The sequence below is a fragment of the Bos indicus x Bos taurus genome, chromosome 22, assembly GCF_003369695.1.
Source record: "Bos indicus x Bos taurus breed Angus x Brahman F1 hybrid chromosome 22, Bos_hybrid_MaternalHap_v2.0, whole genome shotgun sequence".
NCBI classification, from domain to species: Eukaryota; Metazoa; Chordata; class Mammalia; order Artiodactyla; family Bovidae; genus Bos; species Bos indicus x Bos taurus.
In genome coordinates, this window is record NC_040097.1 from 7,553,217 (window position 1) to 7,568,281 (window position 15,065).

Here is a 15,065-nt window from a genome sequence, read left to right on the forward strand (position 1 = left end):
AACCTTGGAATCCCACTGGGCACTGCCATCCTCATTTCCTCTTTCTCACTGCTTATCTCAAACCACTGGAAACCCTGCTCTGCAAAAGACATGACAACTTCGAAAGGCATGTACTACAATCTCATATTGGAATTGTCAACTACCTCACACTAGTAGTTCCTGTGGTGTCCAAGAAATGTCAGGGATCAATTTACAGCCCTTGAAAACTGAAAGAGTTCCACGGCACTCTCGTGAATGCACTGAGACCCCTGGGGGCGGGGGAGGGACAGCGAAAGGACAGAAGATCCAACTTAAAGGGAATCTCACTAGATAGATCCGGGACAATCTGTGCATCAAAAGAAACACAATATTAGGTGGTATGCCACTGGAGAAAAAAGGGAATCCAGGAGGTAGCAATAATATATGTAAATACACACATGAGTGGGATAGAAAAGATTTAGAGTGTCAGCTAATAATAATCACTTATGGATTAACATGTACAAAATACAGTGGGGAAATTTGGTAAACACCTTATAAAACAACGGATGAAGTTTAACATCTTTAGTCGTGAGGCGAGTTGGCACCATATGCCTTCTGATATTGAGAAGAACACAGCATCACTGCTGTGATTGTCCTGATTTTTTGAATATGTGAATCTAATAAACGGGAGAACATCAGTAAATTCCAAACAAGGAACCACCTGTCAGGTTAAAAAAAAACCGTGAAAGTGTAGTTTTTTGTGTTACAAAGTGATGAAGTCACAAAAAGCCCATATTCTTGAATGAAGGAAACTAGAAAGACAAGGGGACTACATGGAACAAGTGGTTCCAGATCCTGGGACACTAAAGGACATTGCTTGCAAAGTGGACAAAATCAGAAACAGGGCTGTGGATTACATGGTGACGCCACACCTATGTTAGTCTCTAGATTTTACTGTGCGGGAGTGCATCCTTGCCTAAATAAAATTATCTCAAAGTATTATGCTAACAGGTGATGAGGATCCTATTTGCAACTTGCTCTCAAAGAGTTCTACTCTGATGCTGGGAGGGATTGGGGGCAGGAGGAGAAGGGGACAACAGAGGATGAGATGGCTGGATGGCATCACTGACTCGATGGACGTGAGTCTGAGTGAACTCCGGGAGTTGGTGATGGACAGGGAGGCCTGGCGTGCTGTGATTCATGGGGTCACAAGGAGTCAGACACAACAGAGCGACTGAACTGAACTGAACTCAAAGAGTTCTGGAGAAAAAACAGTATCTTTCTGTCTAGGATGAAATGGAGACAAGAGTTAAGAACAACAATATAATGAGGCGGGGCTCTGATCATACAGGAGTGGGGAGGGGAGGGAATGGGAGACAGGCATTCCCTGTTGGGAAGGGCTGGAGGTGTCCTGAGTGACCAAGGAGGTGTCTGGCAGGAGCAGTCAGATCTCTCATCTGATGGAGCTGGAGAAAGGTCACCCCCACTTTCCTTCCTGTATTTCATTTAATCCTCAGAACAGCCTCAGAGTGTATATACTACTCTAATCCTTATTTTATAATGAAACAGTCATCCATTCAACCAGCAGTTACCGAGCTTGCTATGTGTTAAACTTCATTGAGTTTACACAAAACAAATGTTAAGTGTGATTGGTTGTGTGTGTGTGCACACCCATGTGCGCACATGCATTTAGAAAACAATACTGGAAGGTGATGCACTAAATTACTAATATGCTAAGAGGCCTCATTTGAATAGTGGAATAACAGGTGCTTCCATTTTCTTCTTTGGGCTTTTTGCTTGTTTCCAGCTTTCTACAAAGAACATAGATTGCCATTGTAATAAGTTTAAAAATAAGTATTATTTCAAAACTTGAATTGGAGAATGTTGTGAAATAGTTCTCATTGTGATACTGTAGTGGATCAAATATTATACTTTGATTCAGTGTTATTTTACCAAAGTAGTAAACAAATGTTTCTTAATTCCATTAAACCTCCTCTTCACACTGCAGAAAAGGCTGGCAGGGTTACATGTGGAGAGCTGACCCTGACCTTACCCCTGAGGCCTGTATTCGCCCACATTTCCTGTGTGGAAGCATAAGCCCAGTGCAAACTGACTGCTTCCTCCTTGCACACAAATTCCCTACACCTTCATGACATCATCTTCTTTGCATAAAGAGGAAAACACAGTAGGTCCCTGAGTGAAAAAGCGATTTGGTAAGACCCCCAAACTCTAGCGTCCACCAGAAAGAGGCCGCTCAGTGGTGTCACTGTGTTGTTAGGTAGGACCCCCGTTCACTTAGGCTGCTTTCTGACTGAGGCGGTCCTGCCCCACCTTTGCTGTCCTGGCCCCGTGGGCTCGGAGGCAGGTCCCCCTGCCCGCTGGGGCTGGGCTAACGTCTATGCACCTGTCCACTGCACTGTGCTAATAGCTCAGGGAGGGCAGACGGCCCTTCTGCACCCGTGTCTCCTGGGGCTCAGAGTGCTGGGTTTAAACAAAGCAGGTCCTTGGTCACTGTTGCCGGGCTGAGTTGATTTGCACGAACAATCGTGAGGACACTGGCAAATGAATTAGGGTTCATTCCAGAGGTAGAATTCAGCGCAGGTCCCAACGCCGAAGCTTAGAAATGATTTATTGCCTGGGAAAGTGATCCCAACATGCTGCTGCTTAAAGACAACAATAGTAGAAGAGTAACCACAGTCAAAGGTCATCTTGCTTATAAACATAAATAGGCACAGGGAAGATAAAAGTAAAAGAGATATCAAAGAATGTACAGTGCTGTTTCTGCCTAGGGGATTATGAATGATTTTGACATTTGTTTGTCTTTTTTCTGTTTGTATTTTTAAGCTTTTCCAGTCAACGATTTATGTTATTGGAAAAATTATTTTTTAGAGAAATGTACAACTGAGGGAAAAGGGAATAAAGACATGTCTCACTTCAGGTGAGAGCTGAGGCGTTAAGGACCTTTAGGGTAAATGAATTTCTTTGAGTTAAGGGCTCCTTGACTTCCTACACTGACAGAGTCGCCACCCCTCCTGGTAGACGTTGCCCTCCCTGCCGGCCTCAAACCCTGTCCACTTGCACACGAGGTCACTGTCCTGGTGCTGGGTCTAAGGTGGCAGCCAGAACTCTGATCCATAAGCTACAAGGCCTGCATGGAGGTCCAGAGGACGAAAAGCGACCCTGTCTCCTGTCGCCTCATAAGAATTCCCGCAATAAAGCTCTCAGAAATTACTGCTGCATCCCTCAAGTGATAGGGAAGAGAGATTCTGAAAAATATTCACAAAGACAGAAGTACAGCATCTTATACATTTGGTCTGTGTCTAGCCCACTGCCTGAATTCTTCCAGTTCAGTAGCTATAAAAATTCTACCCAAGGGCTTTCTTAGCTCCACTGCCAACAGCAGTTCCCCAATCCTATTTAATGCTAGGTATCAAGTTCTTCCATCAGGAGCTCGAGGTTCCTCATGGTTTCCAAGCGCCATGGGGGTTGGGTGGAGTGGATGGAGGAGGCCGCAGACTCCTGCTTGGCTCTCAGCTCAGAGCAGAGGCAGCTGTGGAAATCAGTTTCCAAGGTTACCGGTGTTGAAGGCGGTGGATGCTCAGTGGCTGGTTCACTAATTAATGTTAATGTTCACAAATCTGAACTCCTGTTTGGGACTAAGCCCTTCTCTATCATCCTTTGTCCCAGTCTTCTGTGATGTCCCATTTCATGTATTCATCTCCTTTCTACAAAAGAGAAGTTCATGGAGAAAATTCAAATGCCAGAAGTGATTTTGTCCTGAGCAGCTTGGAATCCCCTCAACCCCATGTGGTTAGAATCCCACATCAGGTGACAGAGTTGCTGGGAGACCAAGCTGCCTCCTCCCCAGCCAGCGTGCCTGGCAGGTCGCTCTTGCTGGGTCCTGCATCCGCCTCCAGGGGCCTGAGTCAGAACCCAGCAGAGAGTTCATGCTCGCCTGTGGAGGGAGACATGGAGCTGACCCTCTCCAGCCTCTCTGTGGACAGGAAGGGGAACCACTTAGCCAGGTGCACAGCCACCAGCCGGTAGAACAACTGCCGCAGGTACTTGCGGAACCTCTCGCCGACAAAGACATAGATCACAGGGTTGATGCAGCAGTGAGTGTAGGCGATCACTTCCGTCACTTGAATGGCCAGGTCCAGCTGTCTGCTCTGCTCACACTTACGGGTGAACAGGGAATCCTGGAAAGCGGCAACGAACACACTCAGATTATAGGGCGTCCAAAAGAGAAAGAAGATGATCATGATGACAAAAATCAGACGCACGGCTTTGGCCTTCTTCTCATTTGGTCTTCTGAGCAGAATCTTTATAATCCCTGTGTAGCAGACAATCATCACCAGCAGAGGCAAAACCAGGCCCATGATGTTCAGTTTCAGAGCCTGGAACTGCTTCCACTTTGTGAAGCTTTCAGGAGGAAAATGAATACTGCAGGTGTGGTGGGTGAACTCCCACTGGGTCTTGGAAAAGTACAAGCCGGGGACAGAAGCCAAGACGGCCAGGACCCAGACGACAATGCTGGTGATGATACCAAACGTGATAGTCCGAGCCCGCAGAGCAAACACAGCATGGACGATGGCCAGGTACCTGTCGATGGTCAGCAGGATGATGAAGAAGATCTCGCTGTACAAGCCCATGAAATAGAACCCAGAGAGCAACTTACACATGGCATCTCCGAAAATCCAGTCATCCTTCACCTTGTAGTCGATCCAGAAGGGCAGCGTGAAGAGGAAGATGAGGTCAGAAATGGCCAGGTTGAGGAGGTAGATGCTGGTCATGCTTTTGAGCCTCTTGTATTGCATGAGGACCAGGACCACCAGGATGTTGCCGACCAGGCCAATGACAAACACCACCGAGTACAAGGGGGGCAGCAGCTGGGCCCCAAAAGCCCTCTCCTGTGCCTTCTGGCACGGGGTCGTGTCCCCGTAGTCGTATTCTGTGGTCATGTCATAGTCCTTTGCGGTGGTTGAAGTTTCCATCCTGGCTCCTCCCACGGGTCAAGGGAAATGTTTCCGTATGTATTTGCCGTTAGAGGCAGTGGGCCCTGGACAACAAAAACAAGGCAGTGAGTACACGTCCTTAACCCCTGGACAGCTGCTTACTAGTGCGTACTGTGTACCACGCCCTGTGGAGCCAGGGAGACCCAGGTCCTCTGCCCTCATGCAGCCTGTAGTCTACCACACTAACAAACAGGGCGTGCACACATCGCTAACCCAAGTGCTCTGGCAGGGAGTGCCCTGAAGGAGACGTCCAGAGGACGGAGAGCGCAGACAGGGGAGGACAAGGGAGGCCTCACGCGTGTTCACGACCAAGGCTCTCCGAGGGCTTCCCACGGACTCGGTGTTGGGCTCAGTGATAAACAGCCCTTGAGGGGGCACCATGGTCATTCCCCATTTTAGAGGTGAAGGCACACAAGATGGGAGCAAAGCTGCTGAGAACAAGAGCTGGAGCTCAAACCCTGGTGCGTGCCACTCTCAGGCCCATTCCTGAAACCCCCTGCTCTCCTCCCCAATCACAGGGCAGTGACTGCACTGTGGCCTCCCCAGAGGAGGCTGGGAAGGAAAACGGTTCTGGACGAAAGTCCAAAACTTACTAACAGATCTTTCTGGCTCTGGGGGCTAAAAAGATTCTCAGCCAGGGGTGATACAGTGCCGTGGGGGCACAGGTAAATGTGAATGTTTTTTCGGTTGTCACAAAAACCGGGGGTCACTACTGCCATTAGGTAGCCAGGCCGAGGATGTATCGCGATGCAAAAATTACCCTACAGCAAACACGAACAGTGCCGCCATAGTGAGATCCTAGGAGGCCAACCCATCCGCCGGCCTGACTTACGCCACACGGTCCTCTGTGGTCACCCAGGTTCTCTGAAGACCCCCTGAGAGAGCCATGAGGGGGAGTCAGTAACAGTCTGGGAGGAGTGGGGTGATGTGGTAAGGAGAGGCGGCCCTGGGGAAAGAAAGGCTCAGAACAGCCTCAAGGCAGGAAGTGGCACACAGTGACCAGACACAGGGCGGAATTCTCCTAAAAAAAAAATCTTTAGATATTTTCTAACCAGGGTTGCCTCAAAACAAAACTAAAACTACTAGGTAGCCTGCCTTTGTAGAACATCTCCAGCCCCTGCTTTTCAGCACTCCCTTCCATCCTTTCCAATCACTTATTGAAGACTCCTCCCCAAAGGGAGCACAGGTTTTTGTGTGACCTACCATCTCTATGACTTCATATAAGTTAACCTACCTCCCTGAGCCTCGGTTCCTCATCTGTAACGTGGGAAAGTACCCTTACCTTGCAGGGCTAATGTAAGGCAATGTCTGAGCCTTCCCCTGGAAATTATCAGGTTCTCAGTAAATACGAGGGGACCTCCTTCCCTGCAGATGCCCTGCTCTGAGGCCTGGTGCCACCAGGATGCACCCCACTCCCTATAAGTCTCCCTGTAGTTAATCTGGAAAATGAATTCTGCTTGAGAGTGATGGACATTGACAGTCCTTTCCATCTGCACTGCACTGGGAACTTTCCAAAATGCTGCCATCAATCTAACTGATTCGACCTAAACATCGATCAGTAAAGTGAGTGGTACCTACATCATAATTCCCATATAAAATCTTGAGAGTCCAGTGCTCCTCCTTCCACAGAGCTTAATGAATGCTTCCTGCTCACAAAATTCACATTTCTGCAGTGGCATTCGGGGATTAAGGCACAGGGGGGTGAGGTGCTGCTGGGCCCCCAGGCTGGGGGGCGGTCATTTCCCATCCAATCCATCCTTAGGGCTCTCTCCTCCATCTCTGAACTTGCATACAGCCAGTCAAGCCTCTTTCTGGAGAAACCCAGGCTGCCACTCACTAAACAAGCTGTGCTGGCAATTTCTGATTTCTGCTGCCCCTGCCAGTGCCGACAACTTCACGTGGCAGTCAGCACTTCTGGGTGGGCTCTCAGGCTTACTGTGTTAGCAGGGGCAGCACAGACAGCAAGGGGTGCGAGGCTGAGCCCGTGAGCCCAGTTTCTGGGGAATGCTGGCAAAGGTGGAGGCAAACTGCGTCAGCACTGTCAGGGGCCACCTGAACAGAGTCACTTCACACCCACTCCCACCTTCAAGCCAGTTCACTATTTCCCCACTTGCTGGGCACCAGAAACAGCTCCTGGGCATGCTGTCCCTAAAGGGAGATGGCCTGGAGTGAGGCCCTGGAGGCGAGACCCAAGGAGCATGTTGCCATGTCACGTGCCAGTCCGTCTGCAGCCTGCTACTAACGTCTGCCCCAGGCCGTTGCCCCAGTGGTCCAGCGCCAGCACCCTTTATCCTGGGAGTTGGTGAAGCCTCTGGACAGACAAAGGGCCGTCTGTGGTGGTGGGAGATGCCCAGGCCTGGTGGGGTGCAGGAGCTGGCTTCTACTGGTTCATAAGAGCCAGCCGTGAGCAGCTGTTCTGCATCCAGCATGCTGGTGACTCAAAGTCAACCAGAATGGGAATATTTACATATGGGAATCGGCCATCACTAGGAATCAGGGCACGTTTCTCAGGAGAATTAGCTGATAAACACTTACCAGTGCATCCATGCCCTTCAGTCTGAATAGCCTAGAGTTGTCCTGGAGCCAGAGTGGGGACTTAAGGGTCAGTGAGGGGCACAGAACCTGGTGGTCGGCTGTGCAAACTTCTGGGGATTTCTAATCCTGAAAGTCTGGGACCCTCCAGACCTACTGGAGGAAAGGCTGAAGTAGATGCCTCCAAGTAGCCCCTGTGTCGCTTCTCTTCAGAACAAAATTCTGACCTTCCTGTTCTTTAGAACAGAATGGATGCCCCTTGCCCTCCCCTGCGCCCCCCCACCCCCACAAGGAGGTCACCTGGCCAGCTGCCCACCTTCTGGTGGGTGAGATCTTACTTTCTTCAAAGACAGTCTACAGTCCTGATTCTGGGGCTCCTTGAGTCTAGCCTCTTAAGAAATTGTCTCAGTATCAGATCATCTTTGCATCTGCAAAGCTTTTACTAATTAGTATTATCCTTTTGCTGCAATTTCCTCTTATACCGTGTTTGGTCTTTGAGTACATGGGGAAATTTGGCAATTGTCAGTGTCTTGAATAGCTTTCGCCAGAAAGTATGTTAATAGTGGGCTGACTTTTTAATTAGTCATCAACAAGCAATCATACAAGAAAGTATACTGTTTTTAGAAAGAACAAGAATCAGCTCAAAACAAAAACAACACCCTATTTTACATCTGAGCACTCATATAAATCCATCCACCCTCAGTATTGCTATACAAAGCACTGCCTTTCATGCATTGGTGGGTTACTTAGGCATTTGACTGGCTCTCAAAGAACTCCCCATCTCTGTGGAGACGGACTGATAAACAAGTCATGTCCTGCAACAGGAGAACTACAGTCCAATCTGGCCACATGCAAACAACGGTGCCTTCAAAAATAACTGACAAGACCGAAGAGACAAGTTCTACTTACTCTGGCTTCAGGGGACTGTGTCCACAAAGTGTTTGTTTCTGAAGCTTTTAGATGCTTTAAGAATTCAAGGTCAAGGTCCTGAGTGAGTCGGAAGCTGTCAGTTTCCTGTGTGATGATGGAGATAGAACTCCGGGTCTCAGGCTTTCAGAACAACAAGAAGGGGACAAAGATCTTCTTTCTTGTACTGCTGGGTGTCCAGTTCCTGAATGCCAAGTTCACTCTAAGGTTTTTTCCTGCTCACTCAGCTGTACTTCTCCTCGGGCGACTCTGCTTTAAGGGGATTGGGTGGTGGGGCTGGGTGGAGTTGAGCAGGGTGAGGTGGGTGGCAGTGAATGTTTCTGGAGCTTCTGAAGCAATCGAGTTCTTGCCCTCAGTAAGTAGTCTTCCTCTTCTTTTTTTTTTAAAGATTGCAAATGGAAGGATTTAAACAGAAAACCTGGGTTCTGGGTCTTCAAAACAATCTGGCTCTACTAGCCCTAGAAGGGCAGGGGGTCATTTCTCTTTGCCACCCCTATGTGCCTGTGCCAGCAACTGCTCACCGCCCCTCTCTGCTCCCCAGTCTGCCTCACAAGCCCCAGGGAGCGGCTCTATGATGAAGAGCCTCCCACCTGGAGAGAGTACAGGTCTGTTGGATGGCTGTTGGCTGTCTGGCCCCTTCTCTTTGATCTTACAGATTTCCTTTTTGCATCTCATCCATGACAATTGATTCTGACCCAGTCCTCTCTTTGCTTCTCCTTCCTGTCGCAATGTCAATATCCTAGAAAGCTTATGCTCTGTGTAACCAAGAAGGGTGAGGCCAGGCTCCTGGGCTGCAGGGATCCTGTCTGTCAATGAGGCGCACCTTTCAGATTCAAAAGCTGCACCAGCAGGTTAATTTCCAAGAGAGGGGATGCAGCGTCCTGACCTTGGAGCGCTCTCTGTTGCCTAATCCTGGGACATACTCTCTCTCTCCAGGGCCAAGGAAGTTGCTTCTGGTCCCAGGTTACATTCAGACACCAAAGCCCAATGGGTGAGCGTCCCACAGATGGACAGAAGGGCCTTTGGGGTGTACAAGTGGCTCCTAGGCAGTAGCCCTCTGCCACCTCCCCATCACCCCATCTCTTCCCCCACCCTCCCACTCCATTCCTCTTTGTTTAATTTCCTTCCCCAGGCTCTCTTTCCGCCACCCTTTCTCATGCCATAGGCTCTCTTGGCCCTCCAGCCAGAATTCTACAACCCCCAACCTGACAAACCACAGGCAAACGTCCAGTAGTCCCTCTGCTCTGCTCAGCTGCCCCCTTGTGTGGGTCAGGTTGCAAAGTCAAAGAGGGTGCTGTCGTCCATGCACATCTCTCTCATCCCGCCCGGATCACCAAAGAGACGCTTCCTCCATGAAGCCTTCCACTCTCTATAGCAGGAAGTCATTCGTGACAGGCAGGTGGTGGAGCTCAGAGAGCTTTAAGATTTTGGGGGGGTGGTGGTGGTGGTGGTAGAGTTTCCCTTATTCACACTTTATCGTATAGGTTGGACATCTGGGCAATAAACAGCAAGGCACCACTCAAAATAGCTCAACAATGAAAAAGAATAGAGACCATAATTTTCTGGGCTTCCCTGGTGGCTCAGTGGATAGGAATCTGCCTGCCAGTGCAGGGGACATGAGTTCAATCCATGGTCCAGGAGGATCCCATATGCCACGCAGTAACTAAGCCTGTGTGCTATGACTACTGATCCTGTGCTCTAGACCCTGGGAACCCCAGCTACTGAGCCCACATGCCCTGGAGCCTGTGCTCTGGAATGAGCAAGGTCGTTGCAATGAGAAGCCCAGGCACCGCAACAAGAGAGCAGCCCCCACTTGCCACAAGGGAAAGCCCGAGCAGCAGTGGAGACCCAGCACAGCCAATAAATAAATAAGTAGAAACTACAGTTTTCTGAAAAGAAACCTTGGATGTTAGCTCAGGTTGGGTACTACTCTCTAACGCTCTCTTGTAATAATCCTTGATTTCACTTTTCACATGCATCTCTTTTTTGACAGCCTAATAAACAATCTCAAAACTTTGGGGCTTAAAATCACAAGGAGATTGTTCTATGATTCTGTGAGCTAGGCGGATGTTCCCATGTAGACTCACTCCCACGTCTGGTGGTGGGCGCTGCTTGCTGACTGGAGTGCCTCAGTTTTCCACGTGGCTCTCCTCTTCCAGTCGGCCAGACTGGCTTTATGCATGACGGTCTCAGGCATGAGAAGAACCTATAACGCATCTCCAGGAAAAGTCTCTGAGGCCACAGAGGATCACCTATGCTGCAGTCTATCACTCACAGCAAGTCACAGAGCCAAGCCACAGACAAGGCAGTCAGGAAATAGAATCTGCCTTTTCAGGGGAAGAAATAAAGTCACATTGTAAAAGCCAGTGTGTACTGAGATGGAAGAGCTCTGAAGCCATATTTATCTTCTGCCAAAAGCACAGCTTCCTCTAGCTCCCTCATCCAGGGTTCCTGGAATTCCTGTCCTCTGATGGGCCTGTCTTGCCCCATCCTTAGCCACTCACTCCATTGATCCTCCCTAATCCTGGGATTTTACCATCATCCACATCTGTGTCCTTTCTGTCTCGGGTCCCGACACCCCAGCCCCTTGCGCCCCACCCACCTTTACTCCTCACTCCTCGAGCATCTCAGCTCCAGGGGTTCTCGGGTCCCGACACCCCAGCCCCTTGCACCCCGCCCACCTTGACTTCTCACTCCTCCAGCGTCTCAGCTCCAGGGGTTCTCGGGTCCTGACACCCCAGCCCCTCGCGCCCCGCCCACCTTTCCTTCTCACTCCTCGAGCATCTCAGCTCCAGTGGTGCTTTGACCCCAGTGTAACCACTGACGTGTCAGTTTCTCCTGACCCTCAGCCTCCTCGTGCCCTTACTTCCACCTTAGAGTCCAGGGGCCATCGTCACAGTCCCTCCCATACACACATCCTCAACGCCTTCACTCTTTTCTGATCTGGTTGTGTCCACCTGGCACAAACCCAGTCCTGATCAGATCCGAATCCCCACCGGCACTGTGAAGTTGAACGTGGCTGGAGGAAACCATACAATGGAACTGACGGGGACCCCCCTAAATTACTGATGGCCACATGCACAGGGTCCCTCATGCCCATCAATGGCTTTCCCCGTCTTAGACATTATGGCACACTTTCTGCCTTTTCCCTGAACCTGCAGCACCACCTCCATCATCCTCAGTCTTAGCTGATGACCTTGTTCCCCACGTCAGCAAGAAGACAGAAGGCTCAGAAGAGACTGTTTACATATCCCACCTCCCTTCCCATCCACCCTTCTCTGGCCCTTCTACCTGCCTCCCTCCTGCCATGCGGATGGATTCTCCATGCTCCAAGCCCATCTCGTCCACACTGCCCGGGATCACATCCTCTCTCATCAGCACGAGGGCATCATTCTAGTCATCGTCTCCAGTATCACCAGTTTTTTTCTGTCTGCCAGATTATTCCCATCAGTATACACACAAAGCTCTTATTTGATCTGAAACAAATAAGTAAAGAAACAAACAAGTTAGCAAGCAAAGTCTCCCTTGATTCCCCTTTCAATTCTATTTACTGATGCATTTCTTTTTAAAAATATTTTATTTATTCCACTGTGCTGATTCACAGTTGTGGCACATGGGATCTTCATTGTAGGATCTGTAAGCTGTGGCATACATAATCTAGTTCACTCGCCAGGGATCAAACCTGGGCCTCCTGCATTGGGAGCAAATAGTCTCAGCCACTGGACCACCAGGGAAGTTCATCTAATTACTGATTCATTTCTGCACAGCTCTTTGCAATACTCAAAAGAGCTGTCTTTATTTGCATCCAACTCCACTTCACCCCAGTTTCCAGAACCTGCTCTCCCCTAGCCCCCAGTGATTTCGTTAGGGTCATCAGTGACCTTCATGTGGCTAAATCCAATGGTCAGATCTCAGGCTGCACTGGACCTGACAGCTCAGCACATTTGAAACCATTGTTGCTCCCTCTTCTTGATACTCTTCCTGTGTGTGTGCAGGATCCCGGTCTCCTGGCTTTTCCCTCGTTTCTCAGGCAGCCCCTTGTCAGTTCCCGCTGCTGGTTTCTGCTCAATCTTCCGGCTTCTTTCCTGGCATGCACCAGGCCATGGTCCTTGAACCCCTCTCCTCCCAATCTACAGTCACACCTTTGATGGCTCTATTCTCTCTCATGGCTGAAAATGTCATATCCACTCTGAAGAGGCCCAAATGTACATCTCCAGCCTGCCCAGCTCCCTCAAATCTAGGCTCACACCCAACACTCTGCTCAATGTCTCCACCTGGTTTTCTCAAAAGCTTTTCAAATAGAATTCCTGATCTTCTCTCCAAATTTTATTGTCGCTGTCATCCACACCTGGAGGTAAATGGCAGCTCCATTCTTCCGATGGAAGCCACCAAAACCTTGGAGTATCACTTGAATCCACTCTTTGGAACCTGACCTGCAATCTTTTTGCAGAATCTGTTGACTCTACTTTCAACATACAAAGACTTCAATCCCTTCTTGCTTTACCCACTGGCCCCAGTTTGGTCCAAACCAAGCAAGACCACAGTCTCTTTCCAATACAGCAGCTGGAGGGATTCCTCAAGGGTTACTTCAGGTCAGGCACACCTCCTCCAAGTCCTTACATTGGCCTGCAAGGCGGTTCACCACCTCCCTCCTCCCCTCTCTGACTTCATCTATTAGTTTCTCCTTCGCTCACTCCATTCCAGCTAAACTGCCTCCCAGGGTGCCTCTGAACACGCCAGGTGCCTTTCCACCTCAGCGCCCTTGCACGTGCTGTTTCCTCTGCCAAGATGCCCCTCCCCCACATGCCCGGGAAGCCTGCTCCCTCACCTCCTTCATTTCTACACGCGTGCAATGCTTTCTCAGGAGGTGTTCTCTAACCATCTTATTAAAATTGAATCTCCTCTTCTCCCACCTTAGAAGTCAATGACCCCCCTCCCAGATTTACTTATTACTTTCTGGGTTACATATATTTAATATGTAGTTGTTGTCCAGTTTCTCTCAATGTAATGACAGCTTCCTGAGGAATGTTCCCTCTTTTGTCCACTGCTGTAGCCCCACACAGCAGGTGCTCAAGAAGCATTTTTTGGCCATGGTCTGCAACATGTGGGATCTTAGTTCCCTCACCAGGGATGGAACCTGTGCCTCCTGCATGGGGAGGGTGGACTCTTAAACACTGGACTGCCAGGAGTCCCACAGTAAGCATTTCTGAATGGCTAAATTGCAAGAAATTTACAGTCCAGATACCCAGAGAGCACATTAGCAACAGCTGTGCAGTTTATCCAGGACCCAGGGCACTACCATCTTTCTAACACACACGGATCAGCGCTGCTCACGGCCACGAGATGGCTGAGCTCATCCAGGCATGATGACATCTAACAAAAAGTGCTGTCTCTTCCTGCTGTTGGTCCTTAGAAACAAGGAAGCTCGCAGCCATTTTGTAAGAAAACATCCACTTGGGAGCTGGATTCTCGGCAGTGAAACCAGGAGACAGTCCCTCCACCTGGCCTCCCTGGGTAGGGCTAGGCAACAGTGACAGGGAAGGGATCAGCCCCTCTCTGTAGTTCTTCTGCCTCAGGGAGCTGCTCAGCAGGAAGCAGACACTGGGGGGCAGGATTTGAGAGGCTATGAACAAAGGGGGAGCACTGTATCTCCTCCCAGCCTCTTTCCTCCTCTCCACAACCTACTTCAATACAGGGGCCTCTGGGGGTGGTTCCTGTCCATAGAGCCCAGAGCATGGCCACTGAGCCCACGAAAGCAGATGCCAAGGGCTGCTAACCAGCCGGTGACAGTTCCCTGAAACAGTACCTACAAGCACTGGGTGCTGGCTCACTGCTAGGCGGGAACTCAGGAAGGAATGAAGACGGTGAGTATGATCCTTTCTTTGTACCTCAGATCTAAGCTGCAGACCGTCACATGTACACATATGCACCCACCAACTCTATCTGCTCTGAGAGCTCTAATTCATGGTTGCTGCATGCTGGTATTCATTCCCTTCCATCTCATTTCTCACATGTCTACCAAATGCCCTCTTTCCTTGCCTGTTGTGTGTGCTAAGTTGCTTCAGTTGTGTCTGACTCTTTGCGACCCTATGGACTGTAGCCCACCAGCCTCCTCTGTCCATGGGGATTCTCCAGATAAGAATACTGGAGTGGGTTGCCATTGCACTAAGGGATGGAACCCATATTTCTTATGTCTCCTGCATTGGCAGGTGGGTTCTTTACCACTAGCACCATCTGGGATGCCCCTTTGTCTGTTCAGTTCAGTTCAGTCAGTTGCTCAGTCATGTCCGACTCTTTGCGACCCCATGAATCGCAGCACGCCAGGCCTCCCTGTCCATCACCAACTCCCGGAATTCACTGAGACTCACGTCCATTGAGTCAGTGATGCCATCCAGTCATCTCATCCTCTGTCGTCCCCTTTTCCTGCTGCCCCCAATCCCTCCCAGCATCAGAGTCTTTTCCAATGAGTCAACTCTTTCACATGAGGTAGCCAAAGTATTGGAGTTTCAGCTTTAGCATCATTCCTTCCAAAGAAATCCCAGGGCTGATCTCCTTCAGAATGGACTGGCTGGATCTCCTTGCAGTCCAAGGGACTCTCAAGAGTCTTCTCCAACACCACAGTTCAAAAGCATC

General features: G+C 49.7%; 1 protein-coding gene across 1 annotated transcript; it reads right to left on the bottom strand.

Annotated features, from left to right (window-relative positions):
- Nucleotides 1-1,267: 1,267 nt before the first annotated feature.
- LOC113880747 (C-C chemokine receptor type 1) lies at nucleotides 1,268-9,463 on the bottom strand. The gene is made up of 2 exons (XM_027523279.1): nucleotides 8,415-9,463; nucleotides 1,268-5,017 (listed from the first exon to the last, which is right to left on the bottom strand). Exon 2 carries the CDS (start codon nucleotides 4,950-4,952, stop codon nucleotides 3,885-3,887), a length of 1,068 nt encoding a protein of 355 aa, XP_027379080.1. The 5' UTR covers nucleotides 4,953-5,017; nucleotides 8,415-9,463; the 3' UTR covers nucleotides 1,268-3,884.
- Nucleotides 9,464-15,065: the final 5,602 nt, after the last annotated feature.